Source organism: Brassica napus, chromosome A1 (genome assembly GCF_020379485.1).
Source record: "Brassica napus cultivar Da-Ae chromosome A1, Da-Ae, whole genome shotgun sequence".
Lineage (NCBI taxonomy): Eukaryota > Viridiplantae > Streptophyta > Magnoliopsida > Brassicales > Brassicaceae > Brassica > Brassica napus.
In genome coordinates, this window is record NC_063434.1 from 7853673 (window position 1) to 7878212 (window position 24540).

The window sequence follows — 24540 nt, forward strand, 5'->3', positions numbered from 1 at the left end:
CTCATCTGGAAACTAAAGTTTGAGCAGTTTCTCTCCAGTCAGACGCTTCTAGGGTATGTCACCGGTGCTTTGCCTCGTCCTGAACCGACGCTCACAGTCCTCAACGGTGAAGAAGAAACTCAAGCGGTGAACCCGGAGTTCAACAAATGGATCCAGAAAGATCAACTCATCCTCGCTTGGTTGTACGGAACGTTATCTGAAGATGCGCTCAAGTTTGTGTGTGGACTTCACACCTCTCAAGATGTTTGGTTGGCGTAAGCAAAGAAGTATAACCGTGTTTCTGCAACAAGAAGACTCGATCTTCAAAGGCGTGTCCAGACGACGGTCAAAGGTAACAAAACCATGGGAGTGTATCTGTCTGAGATAAAGTCTCTCTGTGATCAGCTTGACTCCATAGGTGCTCCTATCACAGAACATGAGAAGATCTATGGAGTCCTCAATGGTCTAGGGAAAGAGTATGAAGCAGTTTGTACTGTGATAGAGCACTCAATGGATGTGTATCCAGGTCCTTGCTTTGAAGATGTCATTCACAAACTCACCGGATTTGAGGATAAGCTAAAGACATACGAACAAGTTCCTGAAGTCTCACCTCATGAAGCATATTATACAAGCCGTGGAGGATACTCTGGACGTGGTCGAGGACAGAACCGTGGAGGATACAGAGGTCATGACAGCTGTGAGGTCATCAGATTGTTATTTCAATTCTTATAAATAGCAAAACCCTAGCAAGAGTTGTAACTAAGTTTGAGATTAATAAAACTTCAGAAAAGTTCTTTACTTTCTCTCAAGTTCTCTGCTTACCTTTATGGTATCAGAGCTCAGACGATGGACGGCAATCAAGATCCGCGCGCTATTTCAGCTCTAACAATCACTCAAGCAGTAACCTTAAAGCTCAAAGAAGGGAACTATCTCATCTGGAAACTAAAGTTTGAGCAGTTTCTCTCCAGTCAGACGCTTCTAGGGTATGTCACCGGTGCTTTGCCTCGTCCTGAACCGACGCTCACAGTCCTCAACGGTGAAGAAGAAACTCAAGCGGTGAACCCGGAGTTCAACAAATGGATCCAGAAAGATCAACTCATCCTCGCTTGGTTGTACGGAACGTTATCTGAAGATGCGCTCAAGTCTGTGTATGGACTTCACACCTCTCAAGATGTTTGGTTGGCGTTAGCAAAGAAGTATAACCGTGTTTCTGCAACAAGAAGACTCGATCTTCAAAGGCGTGTCCAGACGACGGTCAAAGGTAACAAAACCATGGGAGTGTATCTGTCTGAGATAAAGTCTCTCTGTGATCAGCTTGACTCCATAGGTGCTCCTATCACAGAACATGAGAAGATCTATGGAGTCCTCAATGGTCTAGGGAAAGAGTATGAAGCAGTTTGTACTGTGATAGAGCACTCAATGGATGTGTATCCAGGTCCTTGCTTTGAAGATGTCATTCACAAACTCACCGGATTTGAGGATAAGCTAAAGACATACGAACAAGTTCCTGAAGTCTCACCTCATGAAGCATATTATACAAGCCGTGGAGGATACTCTGGACGTGGTCGAGGACAGAACCGTGGAGGATACAGAGGTCGTGGCTCATACACTACGCAAGGAAGAGGGTTTCCGCAACAGTTTGGTCATCAAGCAAGCAGGTCTTCTGGCTTGTCTGAACAGCGTCCAACGTGTCAGATTTGCGGCAAATATGGCCACCATGCGTACAAGTGTTACAGAAGGTTCGATGAACACTTTGCCATCAACGGTCCCTCTCCACAAGCCAACTTCCTCACCACGTCACCACACAACAGGACATCGGGAGCTGAATGGTATCCAGACAGTGGGGCTTCGCTTCATATTACAAGCTCAGTTCAGCACTTAGACAATGCTCAAGAGTATGATGGAGATGGTCAAGTAATGGTCGGCAACGGTGACTTCCTTCCTATCACCCATGTTGGTTCTGCATCCATTCCTACTGGATCAGGTAACATCCCACTACTTGATGTGTTAATTTGTCCAAAAATTACAAAGTCATTGTTGTCTGTGTCTAAACTCACTGATGATTACCCATGTGAGTTCACCTTTGATGCTACTACTGTGTGTATTAAGGACAAGCAAACCAACAAGGTTCTCAGTCAGGGAAGCAAAACTAAGGGCTTGTATCGGTTGGATGATTCTCCGCTTAAGGCTTTCTACTCGTCTCGACAACAGATCACCAGTGACAGAGTGTGGCACATGAGGCTAGGACATCCGAATGATCAAGTTCTGAAGCATCTATCAACAATAAAGGCCATTTCTTTCAGCAAGTTATCTCAGTCTATGTGTGAAGCGTGTCAAGTTGGCAAGACAAGCAAACTTCCCTTTTCTAGTTCAGTTTTCAGATCAAGTAGAGTTCTTGAGAGAATACATTGTGATGTTTGGGGCCCTGCACCTGTTGTCTCAGTTCAGGGTTTTCGCTTTTATGTTGTGTTCATTGACAATTACTCAAGATTCTGTTGGTTATATCCCCTTAAATCAAAGTCTGATGTGTTTGCAATCTTCAAAGTCTTTCAACTTCAAGTCGAAAATTAATATAATCAGAAGATAGCAATATTCCAGTCAGATGGAGGCGGTGAGTTCATAAACAAGTCTCTTACTGATCACTTTGCTGCTACTGGGATCAAACACATCGTGTCATGCCCACACACTCCAGAACAAAATGGGATTGCTGAAAGACGACATCGACACATTACAGAGCTTGGATTGTCCATGATATACCAGAGTCACATGCCTTACACACTGTGGGTTGAAGCATTTTACACTGCATCCTTCCTCAGCAACCTTCTACCGTCTTCAGTCAATGATAAAATGATGAGTCCTTTTGAGTTGCTAAATGGAATCAGTCCTGTCTACACAGCATTACGAGTCTTTGGTTGTGCTTGCTACCCGTATCTGAGACCTTATGCGAAGAATAAGTTCGATCCTATGTCATTGCTGTGTGTTTTTGTTGGCTACAACGAAAAGTACAAGGGCTACCGATGCTACCACCCTCCAACTGGACGTGTGTATATAAACAGACATGTTTTATTTGACGAGTCAAGACTTCCGTATACTGATGTGTATCAACATCTGCTTCCTTCTGCAACAACTCCATTAAGCTCTTCTTGGAGACTGCAGTACCCAGTAACAAACCACCTTTCACCAGAAGATACTATCTCAAACTCTCAAGAAGAGATTAGGAAAACAGTTCTGCTACCGGTTCCTGATAATCAGCCCTCCCCTGTTGCACCTATTCCTGACCAAGACGCACCATCTCATCAGTCTACTGAAAGCTCCTCTTCTGATGAGAGCAATCAAAATGACCTTCAAGAAGATCAAGACCCAGCTATTATACCTCCTGTCAACTCTCATAAGATGACAACCAAAGGAAAAGTAGGAGTGATGAAACCCAACCCAAGATATGCTCTATTCACGGTAAAAGGTCTTCCTACACCTCCTCGAACAGTGGCAGAAGCCTTGAAACATCCAGGTTGGAATGGATCAATGGGAGAGGAGATATCAACATGTAATGAAACAGAAACATGGAGTCTTGTTCCCCTACCCTCAGGAGTTCAACCAATTGGGTCTGGTTGGGTTCACAAAGTCAAACTCAACGCTGATGGAACACTACAAAAGCTTCGGTCTAGATTAGTTGCCAGAGGAAATGAGCAGACAGAAGGTGTTGATTTTCTGGAAACTTACAGCCCAGTTGTTCGAACTGCGACAGTAAGAATAGTGCTACACTTCGCCGTTATCAACAAATGGGATATAAGGCAGCTAGACGTTAAGAACGCCTTCCTGCATGGCGATCTTCATGAGACAGTATATATGAAACAGCCACCGGGTTTTGAAGATAAAGCTCATCTGGAATATGTTTGTTTACTTCGAAAAGCAATCTATGATCTCAAGCAGGCTCCGAGGGCCTGGTTTGATAAATTCAGCTCTTACCTGCTAGAGTTTGGCTTTGCTTGCAACGTTAAAGATCCTTCACTATTTGTTTATCAGAAGGACCAGGATGTGATTTTTTTGTTACTATATGTGGATGATATGGTACTGACAGGAAACAACAAGGCATTGGTTCAACAACTTCTTGATGCACTTAAGAAGCAGTTCAGAATGAAAGATATGGGTCCGCTGAGCTACTTTCTTGGAATTCAAGCTCATTTCACATCTACTGGCCTCTTTCTCAATCAAGAAAAGTATGCTTCTGATCTGTTGCAAGCTGCGGGCATGTTAGACTGTGCTCCAATGCCGACGCCACTTCCTCTCCAACTTGATAGAGTCCCACATCAAGATGAAGTGTTTTCAAATCCTACTTATTTTCGAAATCTTGCAGGCAAACTGCAGTATCTCACATTGAAAAGACCGGACATTCAGTTTTCTGTGAATCTTGTGTGCCAGAAGATGCATGAGCCTACTATGTCGGACTTCAACTTTCTCAAACGGATTCTGAGATATCTCAAAGGAACCATTAACATGGGACTTTCCTTGATGGCAGACACAGACTCACAGCTAAGGGCTTACTGCGACAGCGATTGGGCAGGATGTCAAGACACAAGAAGGTCTACTGGAGGATTCTGTACATTTCTTGGATCAAATCTGATTTCATGGTCTGCTAAAAGACAAGACTCAGTTGCTCGTTCATCCACTGAAGCTGAATACAGAACCTTGTCGGATACAGCCGCTGAACTATCCTGGATCAGTGGAATGTTACAGAGTATTGGAGTCAAGCATCAAACTGCTGCAGAGGTCTACTGCGACAATCTTTCCGCGGTACAGTTAACTGCGAACCCAGTGCTTCATCGCAAGTCGAAACACTTTGCTACACATTATCACTTTGCTCGGGAGAAAGTAGCAGATGGGTCTCTGATCGTCAAACACATTCCAGCGGTTCAGCAAATTGCAGACGTGTTCACCAAGTCTCTACCACAACAGAGCTTTTATCAGGTTCAAACTCGGAGTTGAGTTTCCACCCACCTCGAGTTTGCGCGGGGATATTAAGCCCAATAGGTCAGAAAGCAATAACGCATTGGTCCCTCCTCATATCAAGCCCAAACAACTCTCAACGGTCATGAAGACTCTGAGTCAAAACAGGACAAGAAGACAAGATAAGAGTACGGCACTCACAACTAAGGAGCTCCCTCTGCGCAACCGATTTGATGCTCTCCTCGGTGAAGATGAGTGAGCTGTCATGACAGCTGTGAGGTCATCAGATTGTTATTTCAATTCTTATAAATAGCAAAACCCTAGCAAGAGTTGTAACTAAGTTTGAGATTAATAAAACTTCAGAAAAGTTCTTTTACTTTCTCTCGAGTTCTCTGCTTACCTTTATCCTATTCATAAAAAACAATGTTTCTATCAAAAGTCAAAACAACATAAAAACGTTTGAGATGGTGTTTGCGTCCACTTCATTGTTGCAGGACACAATTCTTAAAAATTCTCAACGTTTGATATATTTGATTTATTGGGAAACACTTAATATTGGACATATCCGCGTTTTTCTTTGGACATATTGATCAGTTGTTGTGTCGTGAGATCATAAGGAAGAGTTAACTCATCAGTAATGCTAATTTATGGTTCTGGATTCTTTGAGACACACAATAGTTCCAGATGGTAGATAAGAAAGACCTTCACAAGCAGGATGAGTTGTTCTATATAGTTTTCATCAAAGCTTTCAAGTGAAGAAAACAAAAACGACTAATGTTGTGGCAGTTTGGACAGAAAAACATAGACAAAACTCTTTAAATAGTTGTTATGGCAAGGTGTGAGGCATCAGTAGTTCGTAATGAATAAGTTTTACTGGTTGCAGCCAGCAGAAAAAGTGATTCACTAATATCTTGATTGAGCTAAAATTTGGTTGGGAACTTTAAGATACGACTGGTTTGAGATTCAGCGGCGGGATTGAGATTGCAACGGTCGGTTTGTGTTTTATTAGAGCTTCTTCAAACTGGTTCACTATATCTAATCTGAATTTTCATATTTTCCCATTTCTGGTGGAGATATTGAATGAGCTATCAAATGAATCTGGAATGAGCTAACACTCGGCAAAGACATTCTAGACATGTAGAACTACATCCTCTTAGAAGATAACTGGATTCGGAGTCTGTGGTCATAGTTGATTGACGAAGCTTCACCACAGGTGACTCAGAGTCTTGTATTTATGTTTTGCAAAGAGGTTTTGCACGTGATTCTAGTAGAAGTGGATCAGCTTGGTGTATACAAGAAGTGACTTAACATATAGATAAAGACAGGCGCTGTAAGTTCTAGGTCAAATATGTTTTGTTGAAGCTTTAAGATCGTAAGAAGACTCGATGATATCACCCTAAAGTGCAGCGATCTTGTTGATGGTTCTGGACACTCCTGAGCTCCATGGTTCCTGAAATTTTGAACAAGATCATTGGTGAGAAGCTTGAAAATAGCTAGTTATGCTTGTAGAACATACAAGAGAAGAGGAGCAGAGTCTGTATTGATGGATGAGCTATAAAATACACCTAGCAGATTTGAAACACGACTGGGAGAACGAAAAAGATTCTGATCTTCTTTGATGCTGTGATAAGTTTCAGTATTTGTTGTGTGTGTGTTTTACGTTAGTTATGTACTCAAGCAGGAAGAGAACTTTATGCACTTGAGTAGGGAGAGAAGACAATGACATATCTGTGGTGTAGAGATATTGAACGTAGATTGATGGTAGCTAAAGATGATGTGTTTTGAGTATCAAACTAAGTTTAAAAAGGAGAGAATGTTGCAAATATCATTGAATGTATGCTTATAATTTACTATACGTACAGTCATCAAGGGAGATGTTATTGTTGATGTTGTTAGATTGTGTTTTGATTATAAAACTCAGAAACCAAGGGAGAGACTGAATAGTTATGTTGACTGAGTTTTTATAAGCTGTCGCAGTGGATCATCAAATAGCTGTGGGAATTTGGAACATGTCGACGTGGAGTTGCTGAGACAAATATAAATAGATGGACAGAGCTGACACTGATGCTGAGATGGTACTTTATGCGAACGTTGGTCGAACAGATGCAAGGCTTTTGCTCTATGGAACTTTTGATATATTTGTCGACACAATATGGTATGTTGTGGTGATCAAGAAGTGGACAAACCAAGAGATGGTTGATGAGCTGGATAGACATATTGGAGAGTATGTCAAGATAAGTAAAATTTTCTTATTCTTAGAAGAAAAAAAAAGGGAAATATCACATGGAGATCTTATGGTTTAGCGCTTATCTATATATAATAGCAAACTGAATTTTAGTATCCGCTGATGTCACCCATTTTTTATAGGAAAAAAAATTGAAGATCGAATGGTTCATGTCGATTGGATATTTAATCCAAGGGTTCTATCTTTTTTAGATGATGTCATCTTATTAGAAATTGAATTTAATCCAATGGTTGATATTATCGCACCTTTTTATCTAAGGGTTGAGATTAGACTTACGTTTTTGACGAAGACGCTGCTTTGTGTCGTGTCCTTAGAGCATCTCCAACCCTACTCCATATTTTACTCCAAAATGGAAAAAATGGAGTGAGATATAGAGTGATGAACAAAAAATAAAAGCATTACTCTATAAATGGAGTAATCCTTTTATTTTTTGTTCATTACTCCATTTCTCACTCCATTTTCTCAATTTTGGAGTAAAATATGGAGTGGGGTTGGAGATGCCCTTAGTGAAGCATTGCGTCCGTTAATGGAGTTGTGACCCCTTCTGGTTTGCGTCTCTTCTCTGTTTATATATATTTGATAACCAGTTTATCCTTCCTCTTTCTTTTCCTGATTCCTGATTAAAGTTTTTGATACATAACCAAATTTTATCTCCCGATCATCCACCATTCATAATTGCAATAGAGATGTGGGCATGTGAGGAAGACGCAAAAGAGAGAGGAAGTACGTAAAATGGGTAGGAAGTTGTGGTATTTTGAAATCACTAGCCATTAACTTCAGTGGTAACCTTTCTTTTATCACGGTTTCAAGATATAGGAAAGTGATGGAGGTTTCATATATTTATGTCGCAATGTTGCACATTTTTTAAGCGCTTGTTTCTTCTTCTTTTTTCGTCCAGAAACATTTTGTGGATTTTAAGCTAAGACAACTATGTTACATGAGGCAACCAGAGAAGATGTAGTAAACTTGTATGTATCTGAACTCAGATTGTTTTTTTTTGTAAAAATCCGATGCAGTTTTTTCTTAATAATTCACATTACTAAATATTTTTTTACCTAAAACAACGTTAAGATAAGTATATCATCTTTTATTTTACAGATAATAGCAATCTGTTTTTTAACCATTGACGTCATTCAGTTTTTATAGGAAAAAAATAAACAAATAAAACTATGTCCTCATCGTTCACCAATTCATAGCTCCTAAATGGCACCGCTTTACACGAACTGCAGAACTGTCTAACCGTCGTCATCTGCCTTATTAAGAGTAGTCTCTTTCCGCAAACTTCTTAATATAATAGATTGTATAAGTATGCAAATTTTCTTGTAGTTTATTCATCAGATTTTCTCTGGCTTGTTGACTTTTTTTTTGCATAAACTTTGATTCTCTGGCTTAGCTCTTGCGAAATTTTTCTATTTCTCCGTTCCCTCCACTTCCAAACCCGGTCAAAAAAAAAATCACTGGTCACTTGGGGCTGCTGATCGATAGACGTTCCTCTCGCCCTCTTTCCTCTCTACGAAATCATTTGCTCACTATTTCTCAATAAGTTCATATTTGTTTCCAAACTCGATTGATGTTCCTTCACTCTTTACGAATGTGAATAATTGCATGCGTAACTAACTATGTATGGGCAGAATTATACCAACAACACCCAGTGAGATTTGAAAAAGATGAATAATTCTCTTTAAACCACTGAGTCAAATGTTCGAAAAACAGAACACTGTACAACGGGTTTAAAGAAACTGATTTATGTGTGCCTAGGAGCATATTAGTTTTGCTGAACCATGTTAGTTTAGACACAATGAACATATTTTATCATATTATTCCTTCTACAGAATACCAAGAAAAAAGACGTAGCATCTAATAAGTAATAACTACTTACGATCATGCAGTGACCTCCGGCCGGTGTCAGGCTTTTGTTTCCTTTTAGCTTTGTCGTTTCTTTTTCCTAAAAACATACTTTGTTGTCTTGAAGAGGCTTTTATAATTGTGTTTGGAAATAGGTGATGTCGACGTCTAACACACTAACTCTTGAAAAATGGGAAATGCTCATTAAGGGTTTGGATCAAAGAAGAATATTTAACATTATTTAAATAATTAAAGTAAACCATTCTAATTTTCTTGATGCATATTTGTAATATTGTATAAATGTATCAATGCAATAGTTAGATGATTAACAGTTGCAATATATCGTGATCAACCATTGCAATATTTTGTATCAACCATTGCAAATTGAATAGGCATTGCATATTTTAAAACTTTTTACCATCATACATTTTTTTTAATATAAATAACTGTGCACATTAATAAAGAGATTCATTAATCAAAAGATAATAAAATATATTTGGAAAACACAGTTTTACATCAATTGTATATTAGCCTTAATTATAATAATTGAATACTCTATAGGTGTTTTACTCTTCTAAAACTTGACAAATGTTGAAATAATCTTCCAAAAAATGCGCAAATGCACCCTATCATCGTCCAAATTCATATTTTATATCATTCCCAACTATTTATTAAATTTACATGTTTGCCTTTATGCTGGCCAGTCAAACTTTCAAATGTTATTAGTTACGTAAAATGTCTTTATACATTATTATAAGAATATTCTTACGGCTGATGGAAAATTTCATTATTTTTTAAGAAATTCATATATAAATTTATTAGAAGGCAATAAGGAGTGTCAAGAGACTTATTTTATTTAGTGATTATGTTAAATATCATTCTTTAATCTAACAGTTTCAGAAAATTATAAGTTAAAATGTTCATTTTTATATATAATCATTTTTGCTCTCGAGGTTTTTATATATAATAATTATGTTTTATTTTCCCCCGCGAACCGCGGGGGTCCGAATCCTAGTTATATATACAAGAAACTGTATCATAAGATTACACGCCTAGGATTTATTAAAGAGATGTACATGAATGTGTGTGGTTCCACCAAACAAATACTGAAATCTGTTGGGTTTAGTTGTAGAAAAGGATGCTAGCCAGACAATATTCAATTGTTGATAGTTTTAAAAATATAATATCCTACTTCTCTCTAAATAACTAATTTAATTTATCTGTATTAAAATGTTTTAAAATATCTATATTTTATTTGTAATAAATTATTGTATATTATTTAATCCATCTTATATTGCAATCAACTTTGAATACAAAGAGGTATATTCTCTTGTTTTTATTAGTATTGATATAATTTTAGTACATAACTAGGTGACCGGTCCGCACCCTGTGCGGACATAAGAACATGACCGGTCAGCACGCTGTGTTCCCTTTCCGTCCGCACCTCACGAGAGGAAACACAGTAACGTCAGTATGAAGAGGCATATATTGTGTGTATGTATAATTGCAACGTCACAAAATATTTTGTATACTTTCATTCAAAAAATAGAATAAATAGTGTATAGTTTTAAAAGTAACAGATTTTATATTATCATTAATTAGATTTGTATTGTATATGTGTCGTAATTCTTTATTTTAGGTGAATAATATTATTTTTCCATAAATAATAAACAAACATTTATGTAGACATATTAAAAAAATATAATAAAAATCAAAATATTACCCATAAATAATATAAATAATGAAGTACATTTCTCGATAAAGAAAGCAAATTCAATTAGAAACCTGCAAAAAATTAAATAAATTTTGTAAGCAATTTGACGGGTTAACATTATTTGATAGATTTATAAATTTCTAAATTTTATTGAACATGAAATAATATTAAATTGACATACCGTCATCGGTCTCCTAACTCATCACAACCCATCTAGCAAATACAAAAAATAAATAATTGTAACAATTTATATAATTTAAAATTTGTATTTGAAAAAAAAAATAGATTAAAATTACGTACCGTGACTACGAAATATTCTGAAAAACTTGTTTGTAGACAACATTCAATGTTTTTGTCTGCTGCTTCCCTTTTTTACCAGTTATTAGAATTTTTAATCCAAGATCTCGACTTAACTCTTGAAAGTGCAACTTTGTCTTGCATTTTGTAAGCATTTTATAAATTATGATAAATTATGATAAATTTATTTTTTAAACAACGATAAATAATTTAAAAATAATATTAATAAATATTTTTGGATTTTGTAATATTTAAAATAGTATATATATAACAATGACAAATTAAATAATAGAGTATGTAAACACATGTTTTCTACCAGCGTGAGTTAGAACACCGCCGTATTTAAGAATCATAAGGGCCTCTACAGGTCTTTCTTCTTCGCCTTCACCATCCCATTTCAGCGGCTTCAGTTGAACCTTCCTGTATATCCTTGAGAAATTTCCTCCCTGCGCCATTCCAAAAGGTTCTCTGCTGTGAGAAAATGACCACATGAATAAAATAAAAAATGCATAATGCTAGCTTACTTATAAGATAGTATATTCAACAAAAAAATAATATAAGATAGTATTACTTGTCCCCTGGTCACATTTATGTATTATATACATAGATCCTTTGATCCTTCCTGTATATTCAATACAAACCCTTCACCAACTGAAGCATGAATTCTTGTCCCCTCGTCACAAAAATTATAAGAGTTTTATAAACGCAGAATAAGTATATAAACCATGCTTCTAAAAAAATGCATTTTGTGTGATGTATACATACTTCTTTATCAACAACCACCATTTCAATGGTGTTTCTTGATTCTTTGTTATAGTTTCTCCACAAGCGAACAATCCTAACTTCAATACGCGACATATCTTTACGGGGTTTTAATTCTCTCACATGAGAAAATATTTTTTTTGGCTCGTACCATTACCATTGTTCTTGTAAGAGCTGAATGTTTGTATTTTAAGCATTCGGGTTTCTCATATATATATTAAGCCAATTTATTTATCATATTAATGACCTCTAATAAAGATTGAAATCGTTTAAAGAAAGATATTAATTGTGTATTGTCCTAAACTGATTTGTATATGATATGATTTTAACTTGCGCAAGGAATGTAATAAAAATGATATAAACCGGCGCAAGCAATTGATTCGAATAATAAGGAAAGTTATTAATATGCAAATTAGTTAACAATCTTGCGCAAGTTATCTAATTATTATCCCTAAATCGAATAAATATATGGGCTTAACATCTATCGATAATATATTTGGGTTTTTCTAAATAGGCTATTCACATTTTTTCTCATAATTAAGAAGATCAAACTTGAAAATCCGAAAACCAACAGACCGGAAACCGCAAGGAATGAAACCGGCTGACTAAATTAGTAATGTGAAGCTCTAAATCTTGCTGCAATTAGTGATGCAACAGACTATCAGAATTAGTAATGTGAAGCTCAAAATCGTGCTAATGAAACAAAAACCAAATTTGAAAATCTCAAGAGAGGACTGTCTAAATGCTTGTTGAGTTATTAAGGAAAAGATAATCTTACAGTCCTTCTTCAGAGACTGAAGTCGAATTACCGATTGTTGTAAATGTCAGTTGTCTCTTCTTTTTCCATCAGTAGACAGTCCGCGAAATACATCTCTGGTCGTGGCAATGGTCTTGTTTAAGAGAATCAAAAACTCAACAGCAAGAAGGTTAATCAATCAATTAGATACAAAGATTCAAAATGTTAATAAGCAGATCGTAGTTTATAGCTTAAGATATGTCGAATCCAATCAGTGAAATCCAAAAATCTTTGTATCATATTGAAATTCAATGTTATTAACGTAATTAGTTACAATCTCAGCTAAAATCAAAGTGTAATCATAACTATAATTATATATTTATATTTGTCAACTGAAATATCTTTGAATTTGAATTTTAGATACCATAAATAGGTATCATATTGAAGTCTATGCAATAATCTATTTTTTTTTTACGAACATCCAAACTTAAAACTCTTGACGTCATCAACCACTGCCTTCTTAAACAAAGGCACGTCAGTAGCTCCAATTATCATGTGATATCCACGTAACCTGAGATCCACCGGTTTGTCCTGAGCCGTGGCCATCCCGGCCAAGTAAGCTCCACCATTCTCCGGATCGGAAGCTATCACCGCCGTCTCAGCCGTCCTCATGAGGGACTTCACCTTCGCATTTCCTGGGTCATGGAGTAGCCCCAAGCTCGCGCTCAGATCCCTCGGCCCCATCATCACGCAATCCATCCCATCAACGGCGACAATGTCCTTCACGTTCTTCACACCTTCCTCGGATTCTATCTGGATTTTCAAGGATAAAACACATAAACAATCGTCAATATTATTTTTAACTATATCGTATATATTAAAAAGTTCAACTATATCTTTTTTCAAAAAAAAAAAAAGTTCAACTATATCTATACTATTAAAATATAAGAAATTATATAATACCATCATCTTTCAGTTGCTAAAAAGAATAATACAATACCATCATGTGAAATTATAAAACATGTGAAATTTTTGCTTTCACATAGATATTTGCTCACAAACTAAACTAAACTACAAAACAAAAATAAAATAAAATATCGTTTGCATTTAGAACTAGTTTTTTTTTTTTTGAACATTTTGTTGATTTAGAACTAGTTAAAATTAGTAAATTTAGTATATGTCTCAAAATTTTGCACATGTAAATATATAGCTATAAATATAAAAGAGCAAGACCTGGCACATGATCAGTAGCTGATCGGTGTAATTACGTAAATACTCTTCGTCGAACCCGAACTTGGAATCTCTCACAATCGAGTAAGCACAGCCGCGGAGTCCGTCAGGGCGATACCGGCAGTACGAGACAGCATCCGAAGCTGCTTTACCAGTCTCGATCATGGGAAACATAATGCCGTCAGGGCCAAGATCCAGAGCCTTCTTGGTCCATGCTTGACAATTATCTGGAACACGGAGCACGGTGGAAGATCCTGCTGCCTCAACAGCGCGTATACAGTTGAGCGCCTCTCGAACTCCGCCGGCACCGTGCTCCATGTCCACGACGATGAAGTCATAACCGGCATATGAAGCAATCTCAGCCATCTCCGGCGAGAATGAAAGGAGAAATAGCCCATAAAGATTTTCTCCTTCTCTGAGGCGTGTTTTCAGAGATCTCTGAGAAGAGAAGAAGGCCGTGGAGGGTGCTGCTGGCTTGGTTAGTAACGGTTGTGCCCTATGAAGCACCGAAGTACGGTTCAGATTTTGAAATGGGATGCGCCTGGATATGCGGGAAAACATTTTTCAAGATAACTCAAACAGAGAGGAAGAATATTCAAAGAGATTTTGTCTGGACAAAGAATTGGAGAGAACGAAGCTATAAGGTGCGGCCGCGTGAGAGAAAATATAGCTACTAGGGTTGTACGTATTGAATACATAGTTAAATATACAAAATATGTAATATTCAATTTTAGATATTTAAGATAGGGAATAACTTTCAGCATTTAAAAAGAAATAGTAAATGTGGATTTTGTTACATAATGTATATATTATAAAGTTTTCATGTCACAGAAGGTATTGTGACTTAAGAGCTAGTGAGGGGTTTAAGATGAGCAATAGCTTGAAGGCTTCAAGGTCTCCCTTTTGCGTTGTGGTTATGCCAGCTTCTGACCAGAAACTTGCTCTTCTACTGAAGGTAAAGGAACATTCTTTTGTTTTGATCAGATTGCAAAATTTTCTAGCATTTGTTATAATGTTTTCCCTTAGCTAGTTTTAGTAATGATTTGAGTATTTGGCTACAATAACAGAGAACTGCAATGGAACTTAATCCTTTGTTCAGCTATTTTGTTGACGTGACGTGATGTAGATGATGTCATTATTATCCAATTCTATGTTCATCAATGGACGTAAACTAACAAAGGATGTAATGGTGCAGTAGCACACTAGGGACCTATTTGATTCGAGCTTGGCATTGTGTGATTTAAAAGATGATGCCATAGTTCTTTTTTTTTGGTCAAATGCTGACAAAAATGATGCCATAGTTCTTATTTTTTAGTTTGCTCTTTGTTCTAGTTACTTGTAGAGTGATGTCCCAAGAACTGCAGCCTTACTCCAGAGAGTGCTAGAAGATAGTTCAATGTTCTCGTAATACATAATAGTCATTGAAGCCGACCAAGTATGATTTCTCTTAGTTTACAAGAACCTCAAAAAGTTTAAAACACCACTAGCCTTAGAATCTAAATGCTTGTGTGTTCTGGTTCCAGTGCAAATGCATTTACACTTTAGTTTCAAACTTCCCAAGGACAATGTACGGGATCTGGATAAATTTTCGATGTCTCTGAACAACACAGGCCTGCATCCCCACGCCGTGTTTTTCAAAGAGTTGGAACTAATCATAAAGAAAAGCAAATCTAGCTTAGTTCTTGGTTTCTTTCTTCGTTTATACACTGAAAATCTTTAACTTATCTTGTAATAATATACTTACCATAGCTGCGAGATATTGGTACATCAAAAATCTGCTTTAGTTATAAATAATCTTTTCTTTAAGGAAACTATATACAAATAAAAATATTTTGCTACTATAAACAAAGCTAAAAATCTATATTTTATAGCAGAGTATTTGAAAAAAAAATCAATATAATTGATTCTCAAATTATGTAAACAAAAGAAACGAATTTTAAGCCTTTTATAAAAAAAAAAAAGAGAAACGAATTTTAAGACACGTGGACTATTTAATCGATAACCCTATTGTCTTCTGGCTTCTTCATCTCTGTTAACGCTTTCTTTTCATCTTCGTTGACTCCGATTTCATTTCGCACTTCAAGGTCTCTACTCTCAGTCGCAATGTCTTCCGCAACCTCTTCGATCCAAACAAGAAAGACTCTCAAGTCCCGTCTCCGGGAAGGAGAAAACCTCTACGGCCTCTTTCTCCTCTCCCTCTCGCCGGAGATCGCCGAGATCGCTGCTTTCTCCGGGTACGACTTCATCATCATCGATCTGGAGCATGGAGCAGGCGGCATTCGCGAAGCGATCAACTGCATCCGCGCCATCGAAGCCGCGGGGTGCTCGGCCGTTGTCCGCGTCCCTGACGTCACTCAGGCTTGGGCCAAAAAAGCCCTGGATCTCGGAACGGCTGGGATCATGTTCCCCATGGTTGAAAATGGACGGTCTGCCTCCGATGCGGTGTCGTTTTGCAGGTATCGTCTCGACGGTGTGAGGGGATGCGCGTACACTGTTGTGAGGGACTCCAAGTTCGGGTTTGACGAGGCTTACCTGGCGAACTACATCGACAATTTGCTTATCATGTGTCAGGTTCGATCTCTTCCGTTTTCATTTTTTTTGTTTTGATTTTTGGTTATTAAGAATAAGTGAGGAAGACGAACGAACACGTGAAATTCATGTGACAATGTCTAGTTCTTTGACTTGTCGGAGAAATTGTTAGATTTATATTGTCTGTAACTGTAAGTGTACTTGTGAAGTTACAAAAGTTAAAAGTGAAGTCATGAATATTTTTTTATTATTGAGTCTACAGATAGAATCTGAGGAAGGTGTGAAGAATGTAAACGAGATCGTGGCCGTTGATGGGATGGACTGTGTGATGATGGGTGCACGTGATCTGAGCGCGAGTTTGGGGCTTCTTCACGACCCGGGTAACCCGAAGGTGAAGTCCACCATGAGGATGGCGGAGACTGCGGTGTTGGCTTCCGATCCGGTGAAAGGAGGAGCTTACTTGGCCGGGATGGCTACGGCTCAGGACATGGCCGCGGATCTCTGGTCACGTGGGTATCACATTGTCCTCGGATCAGCGGACGTCTCCTTGTTCAAGAAGGCAGCCGTTGATGACGTCAAGGCTAATAAGAAGTCGGTGGTTGCTGTCAGCGGGGTTTAAGGCTTTTAGGTCTTAGCATGAAACATGAGACTTGATTTGGCTGGGATATTAGTTTTTTTTTTTTTTTCAATGGTATTAACCGTGCTTGATGTTAGTTTAATCGCTTTATCTAGTTTGCTTTTTAAATATTTTAAATCTAAAAAAATGATTGGGAGAAAAAGTAATTCGATAGTATGTTACTACTACTATGTTTCTTCTAAAGTAAACTAAAAAAAGAAGCCGAATACACATGGGTGTTACAAAAGAAAAAAAAGAACACTAGAATGCATGTCGTTCGGACACTGGAGGACCTAAAGTATTGTCGTTGTTGTTTAAAAGCTCTGCCGTTTTTTCACGTACCGTTTCAGTGGCTAGTTTTCGTATCGAAGGAACCAGATAGAGGAAGAGAACTCAAAGATTCTTCCTTTGTTTTTTAAAAAAATGCAAACTTTATCTCCACAATCGCTTCGATGGAAATCAAATCCACTGATTGTATCGGAAAGCTATGTCTTCAATCCCAAAGCTCTGAACTTTCAACTGTCTTCCCTGAGTTCTCCTCACCGCAGAACTCGAAACTGGAGAATCAGTAGTTCATCGGAAGAGAACGCAGCGAACTCGAGCGACGGCGGAGATTTGAAGAAGTCTCTGTCCGGTATCGTCGGGAACCAAGTCGAGGAGCTGCTGAGCAGAGAAGAGAACAAGAGTCTGCTTGACGGTCTGGAGAAAGCCTCGATGAGGGTGGAGACTGCGAAGAGAGAGCTCGCGGAGATTGAGAGGCAAGAGTTCGAGGCGAAGTTGTTGCAGGATTATGTTGATAAGCTCGAATCAAGAGCCGCTGAGGTGAGTGATCTTATTCTGGAAACAAAGTTTGATTCTTTGCGCTTTGGAATCTGAGAGTTTCAGAGGGTTCTTTAGAGTATGACTTTATGTTTAGTTTGTGTGAAGATAGTTTAGTCTACTGGTTTGGAAATTATTAAAAATTAGATAATGTAAGTCTTTATTGTGTGTAGTGTGTTTATGCAGACAGTGTAAGTTCATGTTTTTCTCGAAATGAAACTGTTTTTATAATTTTATAACAAGAGAGACAAAAGCATGTTCATCTTATGCAATATCTGATTCAAGATCGCAGAATGCCAGCAAGAGATTATCGCAGCAAGAACAATGGTTGAGGAAGCGGAACGCTCCTTGTCCTTAGCTGAGACCGCAGCAACAGAAAGTTCAGAAAACGGATATTCGATTGATAAAGACAAGGAGAGATTAGAATCAGCCAAAGCGGCAGCGATTGCAGCTGCGGTTGGGACCGTTGCGGAAATCCCTTTTGCTCTTTCTCAAGTCTCGAGCATTGAGCAGCTTGTTCTTCCCCTAGGAGTAGCGTTTGCAAGCTGTGCATTGTTTGGGGTCACATTCAGGTATGTAATCAGAAGAGACTTGGATGATAGTCATCTCAAATCAGGAGCCGTTGCAGCCTTTGGATTTGTCAAAGGTAAACACATTTTGATTACTGCTTCTATCTTAACTTCATTTTAAATGGTCAAAACGTTTACGTTTGCGATTGATTTGTTATACATTGTGTTGGAAGTGTGAGCTGGATGATCCCCATCGTTGTCCTGACTTTGGTTGATTAAATTATAATCTTCCAGTAATGGAATACTAATCAGTGATTTGATTTATTGTAAATGATTTCTTACTTAAATAATTGATTGAGTTGAATATTAACCTCTGACCTGTATTATTTTGGATCTGTCTTAATATTCTTAACAAAATTATGATTTTTGTTTTATATGGTGTACCAGGACTTGGTATGTTAAGCAGAGGACCGCCACTGGAGCTGAGCTGGGAAAGCTTGTTTTCTCATGGAATAGACGGCGCCGTTTTGGTGTCTCAGAGCGTCTTGATATTTGCGTTTGCGTCTATAAGTTTGGACTTCTGCTTTAAATTGAAGCTCTTAAAACCATTTCCAAGCTCTGCTCAGATGTAGAAGCAGCAGTTAAAAAGGTAGAAACGCAAAAAAAAAGAAACAACTATTGTATATTTTCTTGATTATTAATTGGATTTTAAATGTAAAATTTCCATCTTTTATCACATTTCTTCATCAGTAATCAATATATACATTTTTCAGATTTCAACGATATACAGCAGATAATGTTTAGATTTACATCTAATTATAAATAATATTTTATTTAGAATAAATAAAGAAAGAAAAAAGTGAATCAGATTTTTTTACAAAACTGTTTACTTTGTTATCTTAAAAAAGACTCACTCGTGAACTTGAAGAGGTAGATGGGACCAAGATCATTAGCAGCCATTCATTCTGAAACATAAACACGTGTCACAATCCTAAACACTTACCACATTAACACTTCAGCACACAACAGCTCTCCTCTTCTGTCTCTCTCTTTCGCTATCAATCGCGTTTGTCGTGGCGGTCAACTGATCAGAAATATAGCCAGAGCCAAGTTAAAAAAAAACAAATATAGCTGAATTAATTATAAAATTAAAAAAAAAATTCAATCAGCATCTCAAACTTCAATGGGGTTTCTTCGACTTGTTCTCGAGTAAAACTACTATTCTCTCTCTCTCCTCCTCTCCTGATTTTATTTATCATTTTTTGTTGATTTGGTGGTGGTATTCAGGGCGGTTTTCGGTGGAAAGAGACGGAAGAAGATGGTCAGAGGTAGTAGTAGTAGTGGTGGTGCTGTTGTTCGTGGCGGTAGTAGTGTTAAGCAGAGAGGCTTCTCAATGAATCCAAAAGACTACAAACTTATGGAAGAAGTCGGCCATGGAGCTAGCGCCGTTGTCTATCGAGCGATCTATCTCCCGACCAATGAAGTCATCGCCGTCAAGTGTCTGGATCTCGATCGATGCAATAGCAATCTGGTTTGTTTGTTCTTCCTCGATCTTTTAATTAGTTAAAGGCCAGCCGCCCTTTGTCTTAGATCTCTCTTTTTGTGTAGGATGATGTGAGGAGGGAATCTCAGACTATGAGTTTGATAGACCATCCAAACGTTATAAAGTCGTTTTGTTCGTTTTCCGTCGACCATAGTCTTTGGGTGGTGATGCCATTCATGGCGCAAGGCTCTTGTCTGCATCTTATGAAGACTGCTTATTCAGACGGGTTTGAAGAGTCGGCTATTTGTTCTATATTGAAAGAAACTCTTAAAGCTCTTGATTATCTTCATAAACAAGGCCATATCCACCGTGATGTTAAGGTTGGTTACAAAAAAAATTGGAACTTTGTATTTTCAGTCATCCATATAATGTTTTTTTTTTCTTCAATCCTAATAGGCAGGAAACATACTTCTTGATGACAATGGTGAGATTAAGCTTGGCGATTTTGGCGTGTCTGCTTGCTTGTTTGATAACGGTGATAGGCAACGTGCAAGAAATACATTTGTTGGTACTCCTTGCTGGTAGGTTATTGTGATTCTTTTCTCTACCTTCATAAACCATCACTTTGTACTCAAATCGTTTACATTTTAAACTCTTGTTTCTTTTTTTGTAGGATGGCACCGGAAGTCTTGCAGCCCGGAAATGGATATAATTCCAAGTGAGTTTATAGTCTTTAAAGCTCAAATGTAAAAAGTAGTCCACTTTGGTATGCATGTTAAGACAATTTTGTCAAACTAGTCTGCCTCTAATCCGAATGTATTCACACTGTGTGTGAACAAAGAAAATGCAATAGTAGCTTATTTGGTTGATTGTTCTTCTGTCACAGGGCTGATATCTGGTCGTTTGGTATAACCGCACTTGAATTGGCCCATGGTCATGCACCCTTCTCAAAATATCCCCCCATGAAGGTAATCAATCAATACTCTCTTCTTTCCTAGAAGATAAATGTTTTAAATTTTTTTTTTTGAAAAAGATACTTGTTTTATGTTTTCTAGGTATCTTTTATTAGTTAATAATGATAAATTACAAACTTCAAAAAGATTAATTGTATTTCTTGAAATCATGTTGATCTAAAATGATTAGAAATTGGTAAACACCAAAAATAAACGTTTATCATTAAAATTTAGTACTACCTCCGTTCCAGAAAGTAAGATGTTTTAGATTTTTTACTTGTTCCACAAAAATAGATTTTATGTACTATGTTTAAAGTACTTTTTTTATATTTTTAAGAAACATTAAATGAAAATATTTGAATTGATTAAATTTCATTGGTGAAAAGTTATTAGAAAGTGTATAATAAAGTAAAAGAAAAATTAAATTATAAACATTTATTGAATTCTTGATAAGCGTAAACACTTTAGAAAATTTTACTTTTGGGAACAGATGGAGTGGAAACAAAGGGAGTATGTTTTTTTAATATATGTAAGAACATATAAACTTACATCATTTAGGTACAGAGGGAGTGTCTCTTTATTTCCAGTTTATGTCTATGTTTGCAATCTATTAAGATAGTTCTGATTCATTTATTTGATATTCTGATTACAGGTGCTGCTAATGACTATTCAAAACGCACCTCCAGGTCTTGATTACGACCGTGATAAGAAATTCTCAAAGGTACTCGTGTTCTTTCTAGGTGTTGTTCTAGCTTTGTTGGATTTTCAGATGTGTTTGTTTTTTCAGTTACATTTTTTTTTAATAAACTAAACTAATTAGAGGACTTTCAGCTGTGAGCAGTCCTTTAAAGAAATGGTTGCAATGTGTTTGGTGAAAGATCAAACAAAAAGACCAACCGCTGAAAAGTTGCTGAAACACTCCTGCTTCAAAAACACTAAGCCCCCTGAGCTTGCTGTGAAGTCGTTATTTGCTGATTTGCCTCCTCTTTGGACACGTGTAAAATCTCTTCAGGTTAGCAGTGTTCTCTTTTTTTGTGTGCTTCTTTGTTGAAATCATCATCATGTTCTTACGTTGATGATTGATTGCGTTGGGTGTATGACAGGCCAAGGATGCTGCACAGCTTGCCTTAAAGAGAATGGCCACTGCTGATGAGGAAGCTATATCAATGGTGACAAACACATAGCTTTTACATTATTACCTAAATACTTAATGAAGAGTTGGACATTGAAACACTTCTTTTGTTGAATGTCAGAGTGAATACCAAAGAGGAGTGAGCGCTTGGAATTTTGATGTCAAAGACTTGAAAACACAAGCATCTTTGGTAAGTAACTACAATTGCATATCCTTTATTAGATCCCATCACATAACACTTGTTCTTATATTCTTTTTGTTTGTGTAAATAGCTAAGTGATGACGATGGTCTAGAAGAGAGTCAGGAAGATGAAGAAATCTTCCATACACGGTTTCATAATAAGGTTAGTAATCTGCGGATCATTTAGAAAAATGCATCTAATAAGACTTCACTTCTTTGGTATATCAGAATATGGTTGTTTATGAACTAACTTTACAAAGCCACTGCAGGTGAATGATAGTCCGGTACTATATGAAAACATGAACGGGAAGGAAAAGGTTTCCACTACTGAGGTGGAAGAACCAAACTGCGAAGAGAAGTTCACTTTCATCACTAATGCTTCTTCTGTGACACCAAACTCAGAGCATGAAGTTCCTGAGGCCAAGGCTAATAAGCCGGTAAGACGCCAAAGTCAGAGTGGACCACTTACAAGCAGGGCCGTTGTATCAGCTTCAGAGAAAGGTCAAATGTTTGAAAGGTTGGACATTTGCTTTAGATCTCTGCTTGTCCTTTTATGTAAGAGAAAGCTTTAAAAACTATCCAACTTTTTAAACAATGCTTAGATCCGAGAGTGAACACCAGGCAGCCCCGTCTGTCAAAAGAGCTCCTAGCTTTAGCGGTCCTTTGAATCTTTCAACTCGTGCTTCTTCAAACAGCTTGTCAGCTCCTATTAAATACTCAGGAGGTGAGTGGTAATCTTCATGCACTTTTTTTTTGCTTCACTTGCAGTTGAGTTAAAGAATGTGTTTTGTCAAATCTTTGAATAGGATTCCGTGATTCTCTGGATGAGAAGTCAAAGGGTAATCTTGTTCAGAAAGGAAGATTCTCAGTAACATCAGGAAACTTGGACCTTGCTAAGGTGAGTGTTTAAGTTAAAGAGTGTTCTTGCTTCTCTTTCTTTGACGGTAACTAACAATACAATCTACACTAGGATGTTCCATTGAGTATAGTCCCTCGTCGATCTCCACAGGTTTGTTATTCTAGTCTCTTCTCTATTATTGTAGATTTGATGATTTCTTCTCCTCACCTGATAAATCATACACTCAATTTCCAGTCATCCCCTCTGAGGAAATCTGCTAGTGTTGGTAACTGGATACCTGAGCCTAAAATGGTCAGTTTTGGACACACAAAGCTTCCTTTTAAGTCATTTTATTATGTAGCTGTTCTTGATCTTTTTTTTTTGTATCATGCAGCCAACGGTTCAGCCTCAGACCATCAAGGAGTTAAGTAGCCAACCTATGTCTCCCTCACTCATCATACCTCAACTTCAACATATTTTCCAGCAAAACTCAGTACAACAGGTGAATATAAGTTCAAGAAACGTCCAATTAGACATGAGAGTTATCTAGTTAATTAGCAGTATTTTATTAATACTATATATTTCACTGCAGGATCTTCTTATGAACTTACTGAGTAGTGTACAATCCGCAGAGACGATGGACGGTAAGAGCGAAAGTTTTACTACAATCGTTTCTGACGTTATAATTAATGATAATGGTACATTGATCTTTCTTATAGGTTCTCAATCTGGGAAGTTACCACCTTTGCCTCGCTCAGAGACTAATGGAACCGTAAGTTGATTTTCTCCAAACGGATAGAGCTCTAGTTTAGTCAGAGATATTGCTTTGCGGCTATGTGACTATGCTACCTTCATTTTTTTTGTATTACAGGTTGATTCTGTGCCTTCTGAGAGGGAGAGGATGCTACTTAGCAGCATCTCTGAGCTCCGTGCTAAGTTAGTCCTCTTCTTAGAGCAAATCTTTTTGTTTCTTTTATTGAATGATTTAGTAACTCTTTACTAAGTGCATATCGCTACCAAAATTTTCAGGCTGAACGACTTAACGGAGGAACTCGATTCAGAGAAATCAAGATACAACCAAGTAAGCCAACACACATTTTCAACTCGTTAAAAAAAATGCATTATCCATTTGATGTGACATTTTGCAATTCTTATATTTATTGTTAATGTATACAGCTACAGCAGAAACTGAAAGCATTCACTGGTCGCGAACTAGTGTAAGCAGGAGCGGGAAGCGAGGGCGGAAAAAACTGAGCTGCACAGAACCTGTAGGAGAACGAGTTGAAAAGTCTTATCAATAAAAAACCAGATAAGACTGTTCAAAAATACTAAAGGCTGTGAAGCAACAACAACAGCGATTTTCTCTAGTTAGGTTCTGTGTGTGTTTCAGACGGTGATGATGACGACCACAACGAGAAAACTAGCAGTGTCTCTGCTTCTGATGTAAAACTAACAGTTAAAAAGACAGCAGAAAAACGAATACAAAAAAATAAAATTGAAAAGGAGAAGAAAGGCTCTCAACACCCACTTCGAATTTTATTATCACACGTTTTGAACAAGTTTTTATTCTTTTTTTGGTCTTTTTATTGTTGTTAGTAAGAAAAGGGAAATCACTTTTTGGATCATTTTGTGTATTTGTTTAATTTGTAAATGCAAATATGATTGACCTACTTGCTTGCTTGCATTCATTAGATTCTTGCATGTTCTTGCCTCTGTTCATAAGGTCAT

The 24540-nt window shown here is 37.4% G+C and overlaps 4 protein-coding genes across 5 annotated transcripts; 3 read left to right on the forward strand and 1 right to left on the reverse strand.

Moving 5' to 3' along the window:
* Window positions 1-12320: 12320 nt before the first annotated feature.
* LOC106413150 (2-keto-3-deoxy-L-rhamnonate aldolase-like) lies at window positions 12321-15563 on the reverse strand. The gene is made up of 2 exons (XM_022716441.2): window positions 13756-15563; window positions 12321-13335 (listed from the first exon to the last, which is right to left on the reverse strand). Exons 1-2 carry the CDS (start codon window positions 14311-14313, stop codon window positions 12994-12996), a joined length of 900 nt encoding a protein of 299 aa, XP_022572162.2. The 5' UTR covers window positions 14314-15563; the 3' UTR covers window positions 12321-12993.
* A 179-nt stretch (window positions 15564-15742) lies between these two features.
* Window positions 15743-17088, forward strand: LOC106413970 (2-keto-3-deoxy-L-rhamnonate aldolase-like). Its single transcript, XM_048741398.1, has 2 exons — window positions 15743-16323; window positions 16544-17088. Exons 1-2 carry the CDS (start codon window positions 15856-15858, stop codon window positions 16898-16900), a joined length of 825 nt encoding a protein of 274 aa, XP_048597355.1. The 5' UTR covers window positions 15743-15855; the 3' UTR covers window positions 16901-17088.
* Window positions 17089-17230: 142 nt separating this feature from the next.
* On the forward strand, window positions 17231-18999 carry LOC106415335. The gene is made up of 3 exons (XM_013856001.3): window positions 17231-17719; window positions 18002-18362; window positions 18673-18999. The coding sequence occupies exons 1-3, from the start codon at window positions 17321-17323 to the stop codon at window positions 18855-18857; spliced, it is 945 nt and encodes a 314-aa protein (XP_013711455.2). The 5' UTR covers window positions 17231-17320; the 3' UTR covers window positions 18858-18999.
* A 264-nt stretch (window positions 19000-19263) lies between these two features.
* On the forward strand, window positions 19264-24482 carry LOC106415334 (serine/threonine-protein kinase fray2). 2 transcript variants are annotated; one of them, XM_013856000.3, is made up of 22 exons: window positions 19264-19434; window positions 19513-19756; window positions 19834-20088; window positions 20165-20289; window positions 20382-20426; window positions 20595-20676; window positions 21314-21382; window positions 21503-21673; window positions 21765-21830; window positions 21915-21983; window positions 22066-22137; window positions 22244-22491; window positions 22577-22698; window positions 22781-22872; window positions 22945-22983; window positions 23068-23124; window positions 23207-23314; window positions 23405-23456; window positions 23532-23584; window positions 23684-23748; window positions 23842-23893; window positions 23989-24482. In XM_013856000.3, exons 1-22 carry the CDS (start codon window positions 19409-19411, stop codon window positions 24031-24033), a joined length of 2157 nt encoding a protein of 718 aa, XP_013711454.2. In that variant the 5' UTR covers window positions 19264-19408; the 3' UTR covers window positions 24034-24482. The 2 variants fall into 2 exon arrangements, with proteins under 2 accessions (XP_013711454.2, XP_048597341.1); XM_048741384.1 differs by having other exon boundaries at window positions 22945-23124.
* Window positions 24483-24540: the final 58 nt, after the last annotated feature.